At 38.3% G+C, this 23933-nt stretch overlaps 1 protein-coding gene across 2 annotated transcripts in view; it reads right to left on the reverse strand.

Moving 5' to 3' along the window:
• rxfp1 (relaxin family peptide receptor 1) overlaps nucleotides 1–23933 on the reverse strand; it is a 72239-nt gene that overhangs the window by 21827 nt on the left and 26479 nt on the right. For both annotated transcript variants that reach the window (XM_042492897.2, XM_088080827.1), the window contains exons 3-4: nucleotides 7134–7217; nucleotides 3763–3868 (exon numbers count right to left, since the gene is read on the reverse strand). In XM_042492897.2, the coding sequence (XP_042348831.2) occupies nucleotides 3763–3868; nucleotides 7134–7217 (190 nt within the window). The remainder of the gene's footprint in view (nucleotides 1–3762; nucleotides 3869–7133; nucleotides 7218–23933) is intronic.

The following is a 23933-nucleotide window of genomic DNA, read 5'->3' on the forward strand; positions in this document are numbered from 1 at the left end:
CGTCGTACGTCGTATTGTCTCAAACAGAGAAACAGTTGAATCAGCTGTTGATTGCAAAGCTTTTAATGGATTAAAGGCTGATTAAAGGCTCAGACGCTCACGTCATGTTGTGCACTTGGAAAAGGTCGGTTTTGGGACACATTAAGATTTTTCTCCAACATTACATCCTATGAAACACTTAAGGTGCTCTGAGGAGTAAACAAACAAGCTTTCTGAACGGATCACACAGCGCCTCATGCAGGAACATTTTGATATAATTATCTTAAATCTCATGGAAATCACTTATTTCAGTCAATAAATGCCGCCTGTTCATGAGCAGATTCAAATTCATGAGATCTGATCTAATCAATGTCCCTTAAATTGCAATCCGCGACTTCCTGCTCCATATCATTTATTCACAAAAAATGTTACCAAAGAGTAAAGCAGAGGACTTTCACACAGTGTGCTTCAAGTCCTATTAGAGAACTAGTCTATTAGAGAACCTGAAACAATCAGAAAGTATTATTAAAAGTTCAGCTGCCAATGATGTATCATCACAGCAGCGCTGCACTGTGACAGAAATAAAGAGTAATTAATTTAACACGAGGTTCAGTGCTTAACAACATCTTTCTAAAGCAGTGTCCATCACTCGTGTGAGTCATGTAACAGTCATAATAGACAAGTCACCCTTGTAGCCGACACTACAGTGTTGATGCTGCACCGTCGGGTGCAGCAAAGGATGATATGTCCGGTGTCCACATGTATTAGACACTTACATTTGAAGCTTTTAAGACCTATTAGATTATTTTTTTTAAAAATCTAAGAATGATTTTTGGAAAAATATAAAGGGGAAGTATAAAATAAATTCCACTAAGTGGAAGAAAATAAAACGACACAATGAGGTTCAGTTGTAGGATTCTAAGTCAACTTTCACACAAAATATATTGACTCATTTTGACAATAAATAAACAAACAAATATATAAATAAAAGATTGATAAGTGGAATTACACAGAATGTTTATGGCAATTAAAACCTCAGACATTCAAATGTAAGACTATTAATGACTTTTAATGCCTAATATTTAAAAGAATTAATTTAAGACATTTTAAGACTTTTTCCTGACCTGACAGTGAGGGAGCACATTGACACGAGTCACATCACAACACGTGTCTTAGTCATGTATTGTATTTTAATTAATGTCAGTACATATTTAAACACATTTAGACACGGTAAATGCATAATGATTTCAGTCAAAGTACTTCTTTTTTCCTCTGTGAAGAGAGGCAAACCTCTTGTTCATTAGGAAAATTTTAAATATGAAAAAATTGGTGAATGCTGAAAAAAAAATGCAAAAAAATGTTTTTTTTTAATGGCTCGTACCATTGGTTCTTGAATGAGGCCCATTATGTGTGCCCTTAAGGCCAAATATTCATATTCCTTAAAAGCTTTGGGAATGTTTTAAACCTGCATTTTTCCTTGACCATCCTTTTTCTCTCTCTTTTTTTTTTTATCGGTGCATTGCTGCCACCTTTAATCTGTATACTGCATGAAACTGAGGGACATCAGCTGAAGTAGTCTCTTTCAGTTGTGAAATGGACAGTCTTAAAGAAGACCAAAACACCTATTTTATTTCCCAACACATCAGACGATCCAACTTCAGCAGTCAGCCTGCAGACAGATAGTCATTAAGTAGCAGCATTAAGGCTACCAAAAACCCTGAATACAAAACAGGCTCACTCTGAATTCATGGATCCTCTCAAACAGAACAGCATCTATCATGAGTAGCTATGAAAATGTCCTTAAATACACTTTTCAAACATTACTTTCAAACAATCAGCCTCATTTTTGGTCCGTTTCCCACCAGCTGAGTTAATCTAATCTCAGTCGGGATGCAGAAATGCTGAAAGTTCACACAGAGCAGAGCGGGTGAATAGCTGTTGGGGAACTGACTTTTAAAACTTACCACCCACTTAGTGTTTATTATTGCTTTATTTGTCTTTTCTTTCTTTTTTTTCTATTTCACATAACACAGTAATCTAACATTACATTCTAACATAACATTAGTTTGACTTCATTTCAGCCTGAACTAAAGTGGTGGATGCACCGACAGACCTACAAATTGATTCTTAAATGGATTGGCATGAAATTTGGTGTGGACATTAATGTTTCCATGAGGAAAAAACCTTGATGTTATTAGTGACTCTATAACTTTCTCCCATTATGCCACAATCAGGCCAGACTTTCAAATTTCATATCCTCTGGCTGAACACTCATACTGACATTACACTTCCTGCTCTTAAAAGGAAGGAAGAAAAGAACAACCCTTTTTCGGACGCCATCACCAGTCCCTCTTGACCACCATCAGGGAACAAATTGTTGACTTTTATGCATCTATTCTGTCATCTACCCAGAGCCATGTTGCCTGTAAAAGGAACAAATGAGTATGGCGTTTACCAGCCTGTGGTGAGAGTGCTCTTTTATCCTAAATTGAAACATAGATGAATCAAAAGTCTCTTGTTTTGGTCAGCTGCACTTTAATCTCACAGAAAGAGAGAGAGACCAGCTCTTTGAAAATTTTAAGGCAGTGAGGTTCTGAGGGAGGAAAAAGTGAGCTGACTCCAAAATATTATACAAGCCAAATATGCAGTGAAGCAAATGATGCAGTGCAAATGACAAAGCCTGGTAACGGTCTTTAATTTGGGGTTGTAGGTAGTGAAGGTTGTAGGGTAGTTTTCTGGAAAAGGCAAAAATAAAGGCAGAATTTAAAAAATACACTTTCTTCTTGCAGCTCTCCGCACTTTGTCCTGAGCCCCTCCCACCAGGCGACCATGGGTATATGCAAGCACTTTACACTGTCACCTGTTGTTTCCAATGCACTGATTCTTTTTTAATTTTATTTTGTTGTAGAGATGCGCGCAACACATTCGCTCAGCCTCACTCTCTCTCGATCTCTATCAGGCCACAAATGACAAAAGAATCAGCTGCCAACCATCACACAGCCATTTTAGGCGTGGGAATCACCCGAGACCCACAATACAATATTATCACGATACTGTCGCCACTTTACAATATTATTGCAAATTTAAATGTTTTGCAACATGCTTGTGATAACATATATTGTGATATATGTGTTTATTGCATTTTTTCACAATTTTTTTCAACATGTATTCATATTTTTTAGACTGTACAACTTTAAAGTGGGGCCGTCAAATGATTATTTTTTTAAATTGCAGATAATCACTGAATTTCAAAATTTAATCATGTTTTTATAATTACATTATATTTCAGGCTACCAAAAGTTTCATTTTTATTTTAAATAATCATGACTTTGCATAATAAAAAAAATCAAAACTTGGTGTCCCTGAATTTATACTATATTGCCACACAAAATATTAAGAATGAGTATATAATAGCAATCATATATATAATATAAATGAGTGTGTGAACAGATGAGGGCTGACTGTGTTGTAAAGTGCTCTGAATGGTCGCTTAGAGTAGAAAAGTACTCTTAAAGTGCATTATGTTTACTAAAATCTCTCAGAATATTAAACCTTAAATTAAAGATGTTTAGATTTTTGACTCCTCAAAAGTTAGAAACAAAGTGAGGGATGCTCTTACGAGACTTTCAGGGACAAACACGACCCATCAGCCGATTGTGAAGAGGTTACATAAGTGATTCATCTGTAAATATGGCTTCTCGCATGTTGTGACAGTCACAGCCGGAGGCTTCTTCGGGATTGACTGAGCTTTAGATAATGAAAAAGGGGTTATTTCTGACTCACATCATGGTGACATTCATCGCCACCACTGGGATGTCTCGAAGCTGTGCGCCGTCACAGTCCAGCTCCAGGTCTCGGCACTGGCAGAGCTCAGGAACGACACCCAGCACTAGAGAGAGTGAGGGGAGAGGGAAGCGACATCAGAGGGTACGCCAATCAACTGGTCACGCAGCGCCACAGTGTCAAGACTGGAGCTGTTTGGAAAATAGAAACTAGTACTGCTGGAAGAGGAAAACCCTGAGATTAGAGCAGCGGTGAAAACCTGTAAGAAAAATGTATGAGATTATTATTAGAGGATAAACACCGGTGCCAATAGCTAATTACAATAATCAGATTTCTCCAGATTTCTTATTGAATATTCCTGGGTTAAGCCAGCTTTGATTATCTATAATTAAATGCAAGATGATGAGAATTGGAGCAGATTGTTTAACCGGGCCTTTTTGGCTCCAGTGAGAGCAAATTATGTTTGAGGACATCAGAATTAGACACAGGCAGAAATTATTGAAATGCTCTTCTTTTATGGACAGAACTATTTTCATTAATGGACGTTTGCATGTTCAACTCCTCTCATAGCTAACTGCATGTTTTCAGAGTGACTAATGATGGAAGGCAGCAAACAAATAAAATCAAAAATACTGGATAAATTGGAATATCCTGAGGTGGGGAGATAAAAAATCCTATATTCACTGAGTGATAGGTATTTATTTTATCAAACAGAATTAATTATGAATCCTATTTATCTGCTTCAGTTTTGCCTACGGTCAAATACACTCAATTTGTACCCCATTAAAACACTGTGTGTCATCACAGTGTAATGACACACAAAGTTGTTAGTCACTATGTCATCTACTTTAACCTCACAAGTATTAAATCCTTTGAACCTTGAGCAACCTTGTTTCTTTCAAAAACATGGGAAAAAGTCAATGAGAAGCAAAATATTAAATATTCCACATATTACAAAAAAATAGTGAATTTAGAAATGTATGTTTTTAAATCCTTGATGTAAAATGTCCAGTGGAAAAAATAATCATCATAATTACATATTCAAAAAAGTGTTACAGAACTATTATAATCTTTTAAGCACGTTTTCCAAATCCTGTTGAATTTTTGGGTAATTTAATTTATTTTTTATAAATAAATAATTTCCTGCTATTTTTGGTACATTTCTTTTGTTGCTCATTGCCTTCTTGTTTTTTTTTCCATGTTTATGAAAGAAAAGTGTTTTGCTCATGTTTAGGATGAAAAAAAGGACCACAGAATTAGTCCAAGTTTACCCTCACCGAAGCCAAATGCTAAAAACTGTTATTAACCCTGTCAAACATGGATTCACATCAGTTTTCTTGTGCTGTGTTCAGACACCGTCCACAAGCTATTTAACTCTTTGAAACCAGAGAAAACTTCTTGGGGATTAAAAAAACATGCAAAAAATGAAAATGACCAACTTGGCAAGTAACATCCCACAAACTGCAAGAAATTAGTAAATGGTGGCCTTTTCTTCTTTTTTTTTTCCTTCTTATTTTCAGGTAATTTACTTGTTTTTAATACTGTTAGTAGTAATGTTTTAACTTACTTCTAAGTTTTGGGCTCATTGCATTCTCACCATGTTTTTGAAAGAAACTGAACCAATTTTCTCAGGTTTTACTGGGTTAATTTCATACCAGAATATTCTTTTGAGATGCCTTTGGGCTCAGTTCCTTGATGGTATTCAACATGGCTCTTGTCATAAAGCAGCTCTATTTTAAGGATGCTTCTAACAGAAAGGGCATTTCATCTGGGGGTCACATGTCAACAAGAACCAAAAAAAACCCCAGTCAAACTGTATTAATGTGTCTTGAGTTCTGCGTTGTGTATCTGCTAACGTGAGCAAGGCTTTGCTATACCAAACCTGAATGAGTGCATGAGAATACACCATGACATTTAGACATTACTTTCATCATCCCAGTGGACAGAAATGCTTACGTCTGGCAGTTTTATTGTAAGGTATGACTGTGAAAAAGCTCCAACATCAGCATTCAACACAATAATATAAGAGTTCCTGGAAATAAAGAACAGTGGATGTCTTTGTGGCTACATAAGCCAGTCTGAAGTCATTTAAAATGCTGCAAATGAACTTATTCTTAGGCTCTCATACAGCTGCCGTGCAATGCGCTCCCATGTTTTGCACATCTATTCTAGGTTTCCAGAAAATGACAAAAAGGTAGAGAAGGAATGTTGAACATGTGTTTTGTACAAATCTTGCAAATCCCACTACCATGAAAGCAAATCCCTGCAGTATGTATTTTACATAATTATGGACCTTTCAAGCTTGAAAGAGACTGATGAACGGGAAAAAAAGAGAACAAATTATGATTTGAAAGTCATTCCTAGAATCACGGATTCACAGCTATGAATCCCACATTGACCAGTGTGGTAATGCATAGGGTGACTATATCTGTTTTTTGTAAGAGATGATCACTGCGAATGTGCTCTGAATACAGAACGTCTTTATTAAGGGACAGAAAGAATAAAAGAACAAAACACTGGCTATCTCTCTGGAATTATGTGGCGTCAACACAAGCAACTGTCACACCAACAGAGCTTCTTTCAAAAAAGACAATTAACAGCCCTGATTGAGACTCAGTGTCACCAATTTCACACTGTGGAAAGAATTCTTAAACAAGAACAGACTAATCTCTTAAAGTGCAGATCTCAATCCCTGAATTAAATATTATCATCACAAATAATGTCACACCAGAGAACAATTGTAAGGACTACCACACAAAAAGTGTAGCTATATAGTGTGAAATAAATAATGAAATGTATGGGGTCTCAATTAGTTTTGAGTTTTCATCAAAAAAATGACATTTTGGACAAAAAGCTGAGAAAATTACATTTTTGTAAAAGAAAGTCATTTCAGAAAATAATATTCTCTTTGAGTTAAAGTGGAACTATAGAGTGGGACATTCCTAAAAATGTCAAGAAGCGCCACAGCTACAGAGCAGTCCCTAAGTAAGGGCTTTATCGCGACCTATGCACATTAACACGTTGTTCTGCTTGATATCACTTTTTTTTGAGTTTGCTTATCTAGACAGTGCATGTCCTGTGGAACATGTGTGTGGATGCTTAAAGCTGAACTCAATTTAAAACCATGGTGGAAAATGCAGAAATACATAGCTGAAATTGCAGGAATATATTACAAATTTCCATAAATATCTGAAAAACTGGCAAAAGTTCATGTTAACTGAAAAATGTTAAAAAGAAGTGTTTAATATTTTGAGGCATGCAGAAGCATCCAAACTAATTATTTGGGGGAATAGTAAAACAAAAAGCTGGGTATCTGAGTGCAAATTGACCAAAAACTATCTTTAAATGTGAAGTTTTAACAGAGTACTCACAGCAAACGTTGGACTTGGTCCCAGTGTTGTAGCTGGGCGTTCCAAAATACTTGTCGAAAAGATGCGGCCATCCATTATTATCCCCTGGAAGAGAAAATATGACAAAGACAGCAATTAAAACTCATCCACTGTCCTTCAAAACCAACATCTGTCATTAGGGTAACATTCAAGGTCTTTAGACCAAACAGCACACAGTTCCTTCTGCTCCTCGCTCTTTTGTGATAGTCCCATTTGTTGCTGTGAGCAAGATGAAGGTCATCCTGTTGCTTTATGTTGGCTAAAGGTACATTCAGTATCAAACATGAAGTTTGACCTTAAACATAATAAAAGCAGTTGGGGGCGCATAACTTAAAAAAATACACCTCATATAATGTTTATATGTTGTCACACAACAAATATGTCCGACAGAGCCATGACTACAAAATGAAAGGTTGTTTCACAGCCTCTGGCAGCAGCTTTTTGTAATGTTACTTAATGCATGACATTGCAATGTGAATCCAACAACATAATTTGAATTTTACTGTTTTATGTGAACTGCATATATTCTAATCCTCACTTGCAGAAAAAAAAATTGCAGAGCATTGTTCTCTAGCCTGTTCTTTTTTGTTCTAAAATTTCACTATGCAACCCTGTCCTGTGGGTGATAAATTCAGTCCAGACTTCCCTCTGTATCACGGGTGATGAGGAAATACAGTGAGTGCTGCTGGGCCGAGCAGTAAGGAACAACAACCTTACCCACATTTAAGAGTTCTTTCCGTGGTTCCAATCTAACTATACCAAAACATTTTGGTGGAAATACAGCTCAAATGTGACAAGTGGTGCTCTGCTGTAGGATTACTCTCACATCTTTTCTTTTTTCCCTATATTGTACAACTTTTGGACTGAAGTTTTTGAGTGTCTGACATTTCATAGTTTTTTTATAATCATTTTCCTTAACGTGGAAAACACTTTATATAAACTGTGAAAAAACAAAAAACTATGCACATTTCAAACTCGAAGTGTGCTACTTCCCGGGGAGAGTACAGAAGGGACTCAGCTTCCACTTCAATCCTTTTGAGACTTTGATGCAGCATTTGAGGTGGTATAAAAATCCTTAATCCTCCTCAGCCAGACTTGCCACATATATGAGCCCAGGTTCCAGATTAAATTTCTAATGCATAATTTTCCATCTACCTATCAATCTTCTTAAAACTCTGGTCATTTTTTTTAGCAAAGAACTAATCCTTAAGCCACACTGCTGCGCCTGTGTCTCAGGTAACTGTCATTTCATCTTTATGGGCTAGCTGTTTCCTAAATCCAAAAAGCGTCTACTGTTACTGTCACAGTTTTGCCTTCCTGGTCACTGGCTCTTTTCTGCATGCCCAGTCACACACATTTCAGTCAGTCATTTTCCATTCACCCTGGTTTTCCCACTCCTCAGCACTAGCTACGCTCACCTCATAAAGGCAACTCAGTTCACCTGTTCCTTATTACTCATAGCCAACATATAAAAACCCTCTTAGGGAAGACGTCACGATGATGTCATGGTATTAACTGGAGGCAAAAAAGGAGGGAAACAAGAATCTCCACCACAGGGTTGTAGGCTAGGGTTTGACAGATTATTGGCCTGGCTGATTATTTGGGCTAATATTTGGCATTTTCCTGATTAACTGTATCTGCGTTTCATTTTAATTATTGCCGATAAAATAAATAAATAAATTCATTAAAAAGTACAAAGAAAGTATCAGCATTGCAGGCATTTAAACAAAGGTTTGTGTTGGAGTTTGCTATATTCCAAATTCTAAATATTCACATTTAGTTTTTCATTTTTATTCTAAATTCACTATGGTTCCAAATAATGGTTTCTGGTCTCACTAACAACTAATAATCTGTAGTGACCCTGAAAAACCAATATCCATCAACCCCTATTGTAGGCTACATAGGAGTCATAAAATGTTGTCTTACTATGTTGTTGCACTCCAGAATAGTTTCGCAAACACCTTGTGGTATGACTTGGACACATCTTCTGTGATATTTTGTTCGGTGCTAGCATTAAAGAAGACAATTTTAATGCATATCAGCTGCCATGGCTCATCCACAAAAAACAAGACAACTACAGTTAAATGTGTTAAATGAAAGGACTGGATGGCAATCATCAGAACAGACAGATACACATGTACATCTTGAAGGGTTTCCTCTGTTTTGTTTTGCTAACAAAGCTAATGGTAGCTGATATATTAAAACATTGGCATTATGGAAAAATTCAATATTCATCTTAATGTCCTTTCTTGTTTTGCCTTCAGCTAACCCCGGCCACAAAAAAAAAAAACAAACAAAAAAAAAACTATCACACTGGTTAATAACATTGAAAGAGTCTATTCTCCAGCCACACAGTCACTCGATGTTCTTCTCCACTTATGCAACACTCTCCAGCACTTTATTCCGAATTGATTTTGCATCGTTGACCCTGCCTGCCTCTGATCTGCTTAATCTGATTCTCGGTACACTTTCCAGCCATCTATACCTAACTATGAAACCTGCTTCCACATCCTAGGTTCCTATTTGCCTGTGACTGCTTTGCGTTTCCCTCCGATGATGATGATGCTACAGTGTGAGTGTTATCACACTGCTTTCCTGTGTTTTCCTGCAGTTCAGAGACTATCACCGTGTTGCCACACTCATCATTGTATGTGTCATGTGAGTACTTACCTACTGGCTTCTTGACCCCCTGTCTGGCCTGGACCTACTTACTGCCTGTCCCCTACTGATTTGTCTGCTTGGAGTGTGTGCTAACCTGGTTCCACATCTTCTGCCGATTCGACTATGTTCTCTGCCTGTTCCATGATACCATTGCCATTACCATCGTTTTTGGTTTCCTGTGTGCTGCATTTGGGCCTTAATGCCACCTGTTAAAATTATGTATCACAAGTATTACCATTAGATGGTGGAAATGAATGTGTGAGAAAAATCTGAAATACTGCACTTGCTCATAATATTCGAGCAGATGTTTCTGCAAGTAGTTAACGACAACGTCAATAATGACAGTAATCTTACAACACTAACCACACTCTATTGCGTGGTCTACAGGAGGGGCTTCACTTTTTTTAATAATACGGACTCTTGGACCATTAACTGGTGTGATGAATACTCTATAATATTAATTTCATCACTACATTTTCAGTTCTTGCAGTCATTACTGTTAGTTAAATTAATCATTCAGATTCAGTGCTCTTGGTGAAATAGAAAGAAAGTACCTCAACAATCACTAGAAATAACCTCAAAGTCCAGCAGGTGATGGAGAGTCCACATAGTCTGCATGCACATTCAATGGTATCTGCATTCAATAGACTGCATGGAGTGCACATTGAAATGCAGATCATGTGGACTAAACTGTGTGACCATGGAGTGGAAAATGTTCCCCACACCAATCAATGACTGGGCCTTTAAAATCCCATTAAAAAATATTGCATGACTGACAATGCCTTTAGTCTGCATTGACATTCAACATAGTCACATGAAATGTTAACAATTTAACATAGTTCATGGCGAGTGAAATTGACGGCTTAAAGAATTTTTCACACCCTTTGTATTATGGAGGATAATGTGAATTCTCTGTACGTGACATTACATTATAATTAAGTCTTCAAGTGTCCGTTAAGGGATGGAGATTGCCTTGTTTGTGAGGTCCATCAGGTTAATTGGTGTTTTTTATTGTCTGAAAAGGACTTATCACCAACGCCAAGGAGGTCATGTATTTGGCTCGGTTTGTGTGCTTTTGTGTCAGCTAGATTAAAATAAAAATAATGTTACGGGTTATGTTTGGACCCAAATGCAGCACACAGGGAACCAAGAATGCCTGGTGATGACTTAAAACCCAAAATTCAGTAAGGACAGGGCAGGGCAGTTCATCAGCATGTAGTTCAGTTATATAACAGGCAACAGTACCATGTATGAGCATGCAGGAGATATAGTTGTAGGGGCTGAAGATCTGGAACCAGGTAAGTATACAGTCCAGGCAGACAAACCAGTAGGGTACAGGCAGAAGGTAGGTCAAAGCCAGGCAGAGAGTCGAGAAACCAGCAGGTAAGTGCTCACAGGACACACAAAAGCAAGTGTGGCAACACTAAGCAAACTGGAGCACTCACACTGGAGCGTCATTGTTGGATGATAATGAAAAGCAGTTACTGGCAATCAGGAACCAAGGACACGGAAACAGGTCTCGTGACAGAAGGCTGGTTCGTTAACTGAGAATCAGATGATGCAGGCAGGTCGGAGGCAGGCAGGATCAACAATCAGTGTGGAATAAAGTGCTGGAGAGTCTTGCATGAGTGGCGAAGAACAATCTGGCAGAGAGACTGTGAGACTGGGGTATATATGCTGTCTGATAGTAATGAGGATCAGGTGAACTAAGTATCTTTGGTATTTGGTGCAGACACTCATGGTCCCCAGTGGTCATCTTATAGAAACTTAAATACCCTGATCTAGTGCCATCATCAAGTCATAGTTTTTGGTGTGTTGATACTTTGGTTTATGATAAAATAACTGCAAAATAAATGATATTCTCAGCCTCAGCTGTTCTTTTTGTTTAGTATGTAAATGTTAACAAGCTAACATACAATACAAAAAAATGTTTATTATCATTTAAACAAACATGGTAGCATGATCATTGTGAGCATGTTGGCTCAAAGAACCACAGTGCCTAAGAACAGCTTTACAGAGCTGCTAACATGGCTGTTTACTCTTATTCTAATATTAATGATAATCAATTGACCAGTCATGTATTTGTTACATGGACTTCAGTGAAACGTGATCTCGTCAGCTCCTTCAACATGGATTGCACTTTAGTCCTCTTTGCAAATTGTTACATTGTTGACTGTTGCTTTAATATTGTCAGTATTTTCAAATGGTTCTGGTTGTGGACTGATTTAACTGTCAGCACATCCTGACTTCAATAAGATGCCCGTATGGTCACCTCTTCTGAACACAGGAAGTGCCACACTGCAGCCGCCCATGAATGGCATATTGAATGGCATATTGCAGTGATCGACAGCAGGAATGGGACAGCACCTCACATTTCCACAGACACACTAGTCCTTATTCACTGTAAAGCACAAAGCTTCTCTCCATCTCTTGCCAGAGTCATCTGCTCTGTCAGACAGGGCATATAGAAAAAGAGTTACCTGGTTAAATGGTGCTGTCCAGGATTCAGTCAAGTTTTGGTGAATCAAAGTAAATTGCAGTTCCTGATCTCCTGTTGGAAACTGATGCAATACAAGGTCATAAGGCTAATTTTCATGAGCTTGTACAACGTCTAGCAGGACGCTAGTTCAGCTGTTGCTCATTCTCTTCATCATTTCCTCGATGTTTACATTTGTAAACCTCGACTCGGCTTACTGGCAGCTAACTTGCTAGCAATCAGCTGAGTTGAATTCCTTATCCTGATATGTGACTGACAGCTATATGCCACCATCTTACAAAGCCAACAACCTAAAAGCACCACCAAGACTTTCAAAATAAACACAAGAGGCACATTTAGCACAAATTTAGTGGAGCGGACAGATGCAACGGGAAAATTTCAGCTTCTAAGGGCTATAAAGCTGTGGCAAACAAAGAATGGGAGTTTTTGTGAAACAACCCATCGACAGACAGAGCAAGCTATAGAGCTGCTGGTTGCAGAAAAAAAATGTTCATGTATAGCCTATGAATACATAACCGGAGACCAAACACCAATCTGTGAAACTGTTTATGAACAGTATTCATTATAAAGCACTCTAATTATATGCAGCAGTGCTTCACAATTCTAGAGGCTTGTCATCAAAGCCACATTCCTAAGAGTGCTGGGGCAGTGAAACCTTTTCCTCCCTCTTTTCATTTATTGTACATGTATATATGGCAGTCTACAATACAGTAAACAACAGTGCTTCCAAAAGGCAGCAGCAATGGGTCTCACACATTCATTACAGTGTAGGAGTGCAATGTAAATCTCACAAAGCCCAGCTGCTATGAATACTGTACTCCATCAGCCATGATAAAAGCAGCCATGTTATAAAATGACAGTTTTCCTGGCACCAGTTGATAAGCTTCCCATTGATGTGCGCTTGGATATCGAACACACAAGTTTCTAACACTGAGCAAAGGCAGAGATAAAGAGGAACTCTTTATAGTTAATGATAATGGAAAATGCAGAAACATGTTTTCTGTTATCAAAGACTCTATGTACAAAAGCACAGCAAAGCATATAACATAAATAACAGAGTTGCAGGTAAGCATGAATACTTGCCTCTGTCTCTTTGTGTGTCTGCTAAAAAGCACAGATTGTTCACTCTTTAGAAGGAGTAATGATGTAATTTGTAATGCTGTGACCTGTTTGCCCCTTTCAAAGCACAAGCCTGAAAATGAACACTAGAGTATGTATGCTATTGATTATTGAGAACATGTTACTCTGCCCTTTTCTTCCTCCCCTGATGAGCTGGGTTTTGATCATGTAAGCTTTTATAATGTAGTCATGGCTAACTGGACTCACCTATTTCCTGAGTGATGATGTCTTTGAAGCACCTCTCCCTTAAAAGATTAGCTCTGCTTTGATTATATGACCGCTCCCTGGACCTAGAATTGATTTTCATATTGAGTGTCATTCTCATTAAAGACATTTATCTCTGCACCTTTATACAGTTGCATTACTTAATGCTATAATCTTGGCTGTGCCTGGATTGTGGTGATGGCTGTGCTCGTGCTGTGGCTGCACTGATGCTATACCTCTGGCTCAGCATGGATCTCGTTTAGGGTTTTGCTGTTGCTGTGGTCCTGTCTGAGGCTGTGCGTGTGTTGTGGGCCTTGGTTGCGCTTATGCAGTGATCCTGCTCGACGCCACCTTCTACTGCCATTATTATGAGTCATGCCTCCACTATTAATATACACATGGGACTGTTATCAACACTTAAAATATTTGCATGTAACATCACATGCTATCATAAATTGCATTTAATTATTTTATGTCTTTCACTATTGTAATATATCTTGCTGTTACCATTATTGCTGTGCATCTCTCCCCCTCTCTCTCTCTCTTTCCTTTATATCATTACTGTAATTTAATTGTTATTTACGACATCTTTTGCATGTCTGTCTGTCCTGGAAGAGGGATCCCTCCTCAGTCGCTCTTCCTGAGGTTTCTACAATTTTTTTTCCCCCCATGACAGGGATTTTTTGGGGGAGTTTTTCCTTAGTCAATGTGAGGGTCTGAGGACAGAGGGATGTCGTATGCTGTAAAGCCCTGTGAGGCAAACTGTGATTTGTGATAATGGGCTCAACTTATCAGGCAGTTCTATTTTTTTAATACTTGCCTCCACCCATCCAGTCATTATATCTGCATTCCTGTAGTATAGTCACATCAAAGAGGGAATTTGGGAAAAGAAAATGTGTAATGTTTGTTCCTGCCTCCCAGTTAAAGCATTAATGAAATGCTTTTAAGGAGATTTTAAAATGTTGAGATATAGTAAAAAAAGTATTGCATAGAATTTTCAGCAGATAAAGTCAAGCCCTAACGTACACCACCTGTTCAGACCCAAACAACAGACCCTATCTGGAGAACACAGTGGAGCATTAAGAGTGAGATATTTCCCTCAGAAATAGGCGGAGTCAGCGGTGATGCGGGCCTTGTGCCAGTTCGTTGTGGTGAAGAAAAAGCCAAATTGGAAGGCAAAACTCTCAATGTACCAGTCCATCTATGCCCTGACTTTCACCTATGGTCACAAGCTTTTGGTGGCGACCGAAAGAATGAGATTGCATATGCAAGCGGCTGAAATTAGTTTCCTCTGCAGGAGAGCTGGGCTCAGTCCTTTTCCAAGGGAGCTCAGAGTAGAGCAACTCTTCTTTAAAAAGGACCAGCTTGGGTGATTCAGGCATCTAATCAGAATGCCTCCAGGGTGCCACCCGTTAGAGATTTTCTGGGCATACCCAACTCCGAGCAGGCCTTGGGGTCGACCCAGAACACGCTGGACGGATTATATAGCTCATCTGGCCTGGAAACACAGAGTAAAATGTTGCTGGGCAGAATGGTGTTTGGAAAGCTTTGGTTAGCCTGTGGCTCCCGTGGCTCTGCTCCAGATCCAGATACAGGAGTTCCAACACTGCATTGGTCAGTTGTTGGAGAACTGAAAGAAGCATTGGGCAGAAGCCAAAGGATGCACGATGCTCAAGTGTCCAATGAGTTACTGAACTTTAAAAATCAAAATCTCCTTGTTGTCCCTTTGGAGTGGCTCATCACTAAAATCACATCAGTCATCCTCTTATGTTTCATCTCTGTTATCCTGGTTCTGTCACCTGCAAGGTTAAGTAGGATTTACTGTCCACGAGGATTCTTCGTACTGAATCAGACAAGAGTAGACAGCCAGAAAAGTACCATTTAATCCTAGGTGTGTTACTGAGACCTCTGTCTTGTAAGACTCACTGAGTTCACCTGTGTGCTGGTAAAGCTCCAATGTGATCCTATATCGTTTCTTCCTTTATTATATTTCTTGTTGAAACAGGACAGTGATGGATCAACTGTAGCTGTAAAAAACATTGTTCACATTACAGTTTGGGGCATTTTGAGTTTATGCAAATTGGACTATTTAAATTGGACAATAAGTACTGAAATGTGACTGACACCTCTGTCATGATCACACCTCTTCCAGCCAGGAAGAGCAAGCCCTCATGAATCAACCCAGTGGACACATACATCAAGTTAAACATGAGACGAAACAAAAGCGGACAGAGTGGGTTATTTTTAGTGCACACACAGGAATAGAAGCCTTGCTATCTAAGTTGACAGGACTATGAGTCACACCAATCACTGCCAAATATAAACTGAGGGTTACTGGAGCCCTTCATTGTTGTGCAAAGAATGCACCAACATGCATGGATGCAAAACAAAAATGAGCAACACTTCAAGGAAAGGTCACCGCCGATCACAGTGGACAATAAGGTACACCTGAGAAATAACAAACAAGTGGAGGGAAACAGAGAAAACCATGAAATCCAGTAACTAATCCACCCTAGGGATTTTCCAAATCCCCCGAAAATAGATGTTGTCTCTAATGCAATGAGACTGCATGGCCCTGAACCCGAGCTGGCTTACTTATTGTGCCTTTGCTCCATAAGATCAATAGCACTGCATGTAGCTACACAGTATACATCATAGCCTATCTACTGTACAAAGACTGGACAAAAAAACACACCGTACTAATAAAAATTATGCTTTTTGACATTATTATGGCATGAGGATGTTGAGTGGAAATGAATCATCAAGCATGAAAGAAACAGCATTTTTCTTTTGTTGCCTAATCCTATGAAAGGGAAACATCAGACTTATTCTGTTCCAACATAACCTTGCTTGTATGCTTAGCTTAAAAGCATTGTTTGCCTATTTTTAACCAGCTTTGTATCACAACAGTGTAGGAGTGTAAATGAAGTAATATGTGTAAATAAACTGTTGTAAGCTTCCTTCAATCTTACGAGCAGCAAGATCTCCCTGCTTATCTCCAAATTAAGACTTTAGCTGGCGCTAGTGCTGTTGATTGAACTACAGACTTTACTTCCTTTGACTATCATAGACACAAAAAGTATAGAAGCAAATCAAGAGAGAGGAGCCTCTCTCTCTCTAACTCAGACCAAAGTCATATGAAACTGATAAACTAATCAGTGCTGATCAAATATAAACCAAGATTCTGTAACTGCGATTTCAATTTTAGAAAGACATTTGAGTTTACTTTAACAATGAAATCAGATAATTTGTTAAGCTACCAACCAGTGGCCATATTGTCCTTTGGACAAGCAAGTCCAAAGAATCAGCAGTTCCTTGTCCACTGCGGTGCTTTTAAAGTGAGCAACAGGAATAAAAAGATACAGGGTGTCCAGTAAAAGTTTACATCAAATCAACAGCTGCATCGGCTTTAAATCCAGTGCACTCTGGTAGGTTTCTATCTCTTCAGCAGAGGCCACAGCCCTTTTATTCTGTTTCTAGTTGTCATGTGTGCCACCAGTTTCTTAAGTATTTGCGTCTTTCTACAGCATAGACCCAGCTTTATGAAAAGACCATCTTCCATGAGCAATAATGAAATATTTGTACTTATTTTTTTATTATTTAATACGGTAGGTTCTTGTCTTTTATGTTACAAGAAACTAGGCTTTGTAAGGTAAATACTAATGTATTTGACAAGAGTAATGCTATCTGGGTTGGTAAACTTGCTTCTGGTAAACTTCCTCAAATCTAATGAGAAGTATTACAACGTGCTTAAGCTAGCCTAAACTCTAATGGTGCTTAGTTATAGCAGCTAAGCTTGGTAAGACAATCACTTTTTGGGGGACAGGTTAAACTAGCGGTCAGTTGCAATAAAGAAAGCAAAAGACTAAATATGCTAAAAGTTTTGCTATCTTAAATTTTCAGAAGTTGTCAGAAGAAAATAATCTCAGTTGAGAAAAGCGATGCATGGTTAAGACTCCACACAGAGGAAATCTACCCTTTTACAATTGGTCTCAGGCACACCAAGCATGCAATATAATAATTTAATTTATATTATTTTCAGTCAACAGAGTAATAGGGGGTGAAGAAAGCATGGGTGTGATTCAACAGTTTGATAACCCATGGAAGTGTAATTTTCAAAATTTCCATTGAGTCACTTTGAACTTTGGCTTCAAAGGCAGATTAGTTTGTGACTCATTGTGACTCTGTTATATTAGAATGATACGCATGAGTTCAATAACAGAGACAGACTGATGCTCAATGAAACCAATAATTGAAAAACTGACAGCATCTATGTGGTTCATGTATCAAGGGCCACAGTGATACAAAGGGAGGCGTCAGTGGAGGGACGTTGTATGCTGCCCGCGCAGTAGTTGAAGTGAAGCTCAAAGTGGTACACAAAACATGCCTGCACACACACATACAGGAAAGCAATTAATTTTCTCTCTGTCTGATAACAACTCCCACTTTCAACCATCTGTCAGCGACTTACACAAGGTAGAATTAGGCATTCTCACTCCTCTGTGGGCTGGAACATTTTGTTGTGAATGTGAACTATAGATCAATCAAAAGAATACAGAAAGATGATCCCAAACAAGAGGTCTAAGAGGTCTTTAGGACAGGGCTGGTGTAAAAATGTTCAAACCTGCTTGATATTAAGCCAGTAGTGAGTAGCCCATCAGCGATGGTCATCTAGTTGACCAGAAACTTTCAGCTCCCCAGTGATCTTACTGATCTTTCTGATTTTACTGATCACTTTCAAAGCTTGTCTGGGTCGGACCCCAAACTACATATCAGAAATGTCGACCCCTTACAAGCCAGTCCATGGCCTCCAATCTTCAGGTGGGGCCCTTCTGGCCGTTCCAAAGTGAATGTTTAAAACTAAAGGTGACTGTGTTTTTGCCATCAGGGCTCCTCGGCTTTAAAACAACCTGCCTGAGGAGACAAGGCTGGCAGAATCCTTTGACTAGTTTCTAAATCAGTCCCTTCTTGATTCCTAGTGAAAATTTGTACCAAATATGAGGAAACTCCCTGAAGGGCATTTTTAGGTATTGAATTCATGAGAATGAGACAAACAAATGGTCATCATGAGCTTGATCTTTGAATGCCAAATTGTAATCAGCTCATTTTTTAGTCTATTTGGATGTTTGTGCCAAATCGTAAGAAATTCTGGGCTTGGCTATCACCGCAATAGAGGCACAAAAACATATTTTAACCACATTGTGATATTGCTTATTACTAATGCAATATAAGTTGGATTTAGCACCTTGACCGTGTCAGCACAGGTTGCTGATGAAAGCTATTTTTTAATTTACCAGAACATGCCATAAAACTAATACCAGTTTAGCTACTTTGCATAATATCACACCACTTTAACCCGAGATCGACCCAACTCTAGGTCTTATTCAAGACACTGAATCAGGCACTACCTGGGATGACGAGTAAATGTAATTAGATAGCTGGTAGAAGAGAACAGCAGCAGCACCCCTGTAGGTGTCCCAGGGGTAGAACTGACAACTACTGCTACAGAAGAAGCGTGTTAGCATGTTTTATCATAATTGCACAGTTTTAACATCTAAGATCCAGAGAGAGTTCTGGCTTTCTGCAGCCGCAGCACAAACGGATGATACATGCGGCATTAAAGACAAACATGTCGAGGTTTATTCTGTATGGTCGGTGCTTTGAAGCAGCCATAGGGAATACAACTTGCAGTGCCAGGGATTTGAACAGCTTGTCTTTTGGGGCGAAGTGGGAGCAATTACAATTTTGATTACCAAGACACTTCAAACTGTATCTGGGAAGAGGCTTCCCTTTTTTTCGTACTTTATTGTATAACATGCAAATTGTTTTTGGAAGCAGATGGAGAGATCAGTTCTTTGAAAACATGTGATCTGCTTTGATGTTGGATTCAAAATTATCACCACTGCACAATGGACTCGAAATGACGCAACTGTGTGCAATCATCAAAACTGAAAGCGTTATCTCTATGTGGCTTTTTTCATTCTTTACAGAACCTGTATGTCAAGGTCATGTTTTCACTGGAGGTGAAATAACAAAAACTGGATGTGTCTTTATGATACATTCATGAAACAACGCTCTGAAACTACTGTCTCAAGAACACTCTGAACTGGGGTGGCATCATTTCCATAGCATTTGTCTGAAGCAGTAAAAAATCAGCAACCTGCAAATTATTCATGTGTTACAAAATATATTAAAACAATCGCAATGTTTGACAAAAAATGTAAAGGGCTAAGACAATAACGTAGTAAATAATAATCTCTGAATAACTCTGGTATCATGAAATACTGTCGCCTGACTGCAACAGGGCTGAACCAAATGCTTCAAAGCTTCAGCTGTTGTCATGATAGATGACATCTGAACGAGAATTCAAATGCTTTGTTTTTTGCTTTGTTTTTCACCAGTAAACTGGTGGAAGAACATTGAAAGGAGGTGGCAAGTTTCAGACATGAATAGGGCTGCAGCTATCGAATATTTTAGTAATCGAGTATTCTACTGAAAATTCCATCGATTAATCGAGTAATCGGATAAAATATATTTCTGTTTAGTTAAAGAGCAATTATAAATATAAATGAGACAATAAGACATTTCACCTAACAATGAACCATTGGTTTCCTTTTTTAACTACCCAGTTAGCTTTATTATGTTTTTATTTTCCACCCTCATCACTCTACAGCGCTGTGTTTTTACAGATTAAATAAAGCCTGTATGAAAGGCACGTTAGCCATGCATCGACAGTAGTCATAATTAATAGAAACCTATCTGTTAGCAAGGTACAGTAACGTTAATCTCATTAATTAGCGCTACGTTAACTTAATTTTGCCTCATCTCGGGTGACGGTCCTCCGCTCTCGGAGTAAACAGGGTGGCCTCGGTGGAGATGCTGCAGCATTGAAGACGTACTGTTGTGGTATGCAAGCGCTGTCTTACAGTGAATACACGCAGCAGTGTTCGCCTTGGTGTCCAGCTTGAAATGCTCCCACACTTTTGACATTTTCTGCCTTTTCTTTGTGCCTTTCTCTTCGCTTTCGTCGCCTTCTTCGTCGTTACCTCTACATCCATGGTTAAAACCAAACATATCCGCCGCCTCTTTCTTCTTCCTTCACGTGCGTGACGTCAGCGCGTTGTGCCGCATTAGAAGTAGTCCGGGCGAAATACCATGCTTTGAGCTGGCAAAATTAAACGATTCCTCGAGGCAGAGAAAATTCCTCGATTATTTTTTGTAATCGAGTTACTCGAATTATTCGAGGAATCGTTTCAGCCCAAGACACGAATGAGGCCAGTGTCCTCAGTGCAATCATTGGCCAAAGAAAAGGAACAGGTGAGATGGAAATACAGATATCTGCAGCTGGCATCTGTAGTCAGGCAACTGCTTTGCATAAAGTCATGCAGCCCAACCTGCGGTTTAACGGTTATTCAGTTATTAATAACTAACTGAAACATTTTGTGCTATAGTCCACCTGCCACCCTCTTTTTACTCTCTCTATCCTTTGGGTTGGGTTAAAGAGATTAAGTAGCATGCATGAATATATTACACTGCTGGGTGCAGGTAGAATTTGGTACTGGTGTTTAACACAGTCACTCTTACCAGCCATTTTGGTGAGTGGCAAATATACAGCACATGGACGCAGTCACATCCAAAATGCACAGTGTTTAGAGCGATGCACGTAATGTGGAACCAAAGTTCACAAACCCAAGTTTTGTCCGCAAACTTTTACCTGTGTGTTGTTAGATATGTGCTGAGGGCAACACAGCAAGCAGCTGATTGGTGTTCAAGTCAGCCACACCACAGTGATGCCTGCAAGTGGGCAATAAAAAACGCTGAGTGGCTCGGGAATTTGGAAAACCATGCATTTGGCTGGTGAGCAAAAGAGAGGTAAACAAAGACCTTTAATTAACTCATCAACAATCACAGAAACCGAGTTACACTGTGTTCTATGACAGAAGTGACTGAGGGGGATTTTATTTTCATTTTTCAGCATGTGTCATCTTGAAAATAATAATTTCATTATTTACAAATCAGTGCTGTTTTCAACTGGCACTACAATAACATCTCATATCAACTCAACATTAGATCACACTGCTCAAGCCATTATTTAGAGACTGGGTGTTTAAAGGGGCCCCATCAAGTGCAATCACAGACTGCTCTCCATTAACATGGGGTAACGAGTTCATGAGATTTGAAAGTACCAAATTCAAATGCTGTTTTGTTTGCATCATTGGCCTTTCATTGTTTGAAAGCACACTTAATGAACAGTAACAACAGAAACGGCTTTGATTAAAACGCTATTCAGCATTTATGATGTTATGCTGCAGGGGGAATGAAACTCTAACATGAAAAAAATACATGCTACAGGGACCAACAGGCCCCTTTAACTGATCAGTGGCCTCATGACTGTTCGTTATGTAATTGTAAAGCAGTTTAAGAAATTCAGAGTATGCACTTCTAATATGGGAGCTTATTTCTGTCCATATTCTTGCAATATACCCTGGCACTGATGAAGAGGCTCTATGCTGGATCAGTCAGTCCCTCCAGGATTGTTGCAGCATGAACTACATGATTTCACCTCATGTTGCGACGATTATAGGTTGCGATGTTTATAGGTTGGTTTTTTTTTTGCAATTAAACTGTCACAACACGTCAAAATTGCAAAATTGTTCTGATGTTATCAAAGATTTCGATTCAAACTGGGTTGATTTCCAGGCAATGGGGAAACCAGCAATGACCAACTTGGAGGAAAATGTTCCACAAATTCCAAAAAAAAAAAAATGTAAAAGTTGATAAGAAAACAAACTGAAAATGTGTTTTTAGAAAGGGAGAGGTTATTAGAAAATATATTGTTATATATTAAATACTATATTATAATATAATACTTATATTAAAAAACTATATTGTTAATTACCGTACTTTTCTACTTAAAAGTATGTTACAAAAAAAATGTATACATAGATATCTTTTTCATTTTCAGCAATTTTACGGGTCATTTTCTTGTTTTGTGTGTTGCTTTTCTTTTCTTTTTTTCACTAACTTTCGGGTAATTTCAGACATTTTTTTGTTTGTTTATTTTTACTAATTTCTTGTAAATTTTTAGGCCAATTCTTGTTAAGTTCCTCATTGCCTTTTTGCCATGTTTTTGAAAGAAACCAACGAAGGTTTCAAAAAGTTAAACAATGCCGTTACCAGGTATATCTGACATACATATATCTATATATATATATATATAGATATATCTATATATATATCAACACTGTGTCAGACTCTGAGACTGAGCTGCCTTCTTCCTGCTTTCTCCAACAGTTTAGCACAAGCTTTTGCCTGTCTTAATTAGTCAAATTAGCTGTAAAGTTGTGTTGATTAACAACAATGTAAGGTCACAGAATTCTTGGAGATAAGCTGAATTTGTGTTATTTGTTGTGATCACAGCATTGCGACAACTTGAAAGGACTGCTCATTATCATGTGTTTTGTATTATAATAGTGCGGTACCTGATGAGCGAATGGGAGCTTAGTGTTTCTCAAGAGCACTCAGACAGAGAACATTGTGTCTGCTGCAGCCAAACCTGGACTTTTTAAACAACACGTTCTCTCTGACCATCACATCATCCTCCGAGGCGTTTTTTCAGCTATGCTTCCCTCTCTTTGACAATGCATGAGACAGCAACAAACTTGTTTCATCGTCCTCAGTTTGAGACCATGTGAAGTGCTCTTTGCTCAGCAATTCTCCACGTAAAAACAACCTCTCATCTTTCAGATGTCTGAATCACATTTCTGAATCTTGTGGCTTTGATGTCTTGCACGTAGCTGATGCTGATAGAGTGCTGAAAACCCTCTCAAATCCCTTTCAAACCTGAGCAAATTGGTTTGATTTCTTTTAAAAATATGGTGAGAAGGCAATAGCAAGCTAACAAAAACTAAACTAGCAAGAAGTTAATAAAAGAGTTACAATAAAATTACCTGAAAATAAGCAAAATGATAACCAACAACAACAACAACAACAACAACAACAACATCAACAATAATAATAATAATAATAACAACAATATAAAAAACATAAAAAACAAGAAATTGACCAAAAAAAATTGCTAAACAAAAACAAAATTTTAAATAACAAAAATATCATGTTTAAAAATATATATTTTTCTGGACATTTTTAAATATATATTATATATATATTTTAAATATATATTTCTAATAACCTTCCCCTGAAAAATAATTTTCAGGTCAATTTCGTTTTTTACTAATTTTTGTGACATTTCTTGCAAAGTTGGTTGCCTTTTTCCCAAAGAAATCAGGTTTGAAAGGGTT

This window comes from Plectropomus leopardus, chromosome 8, assembly GCF_026936395.1.
Source record: "Plectropomus leopardus strain MGB_pleo_1.0 chromosome 8, ASM2693639v1, whole genome shotgun sequence".
Taxonomy (NCBI): domain Eukaryota; kingdom Metazoa; phylum Chordata; class Actinopteri; order Perciformes; family Serranidae; genus Plectropomus; species Plectropomus leopardus.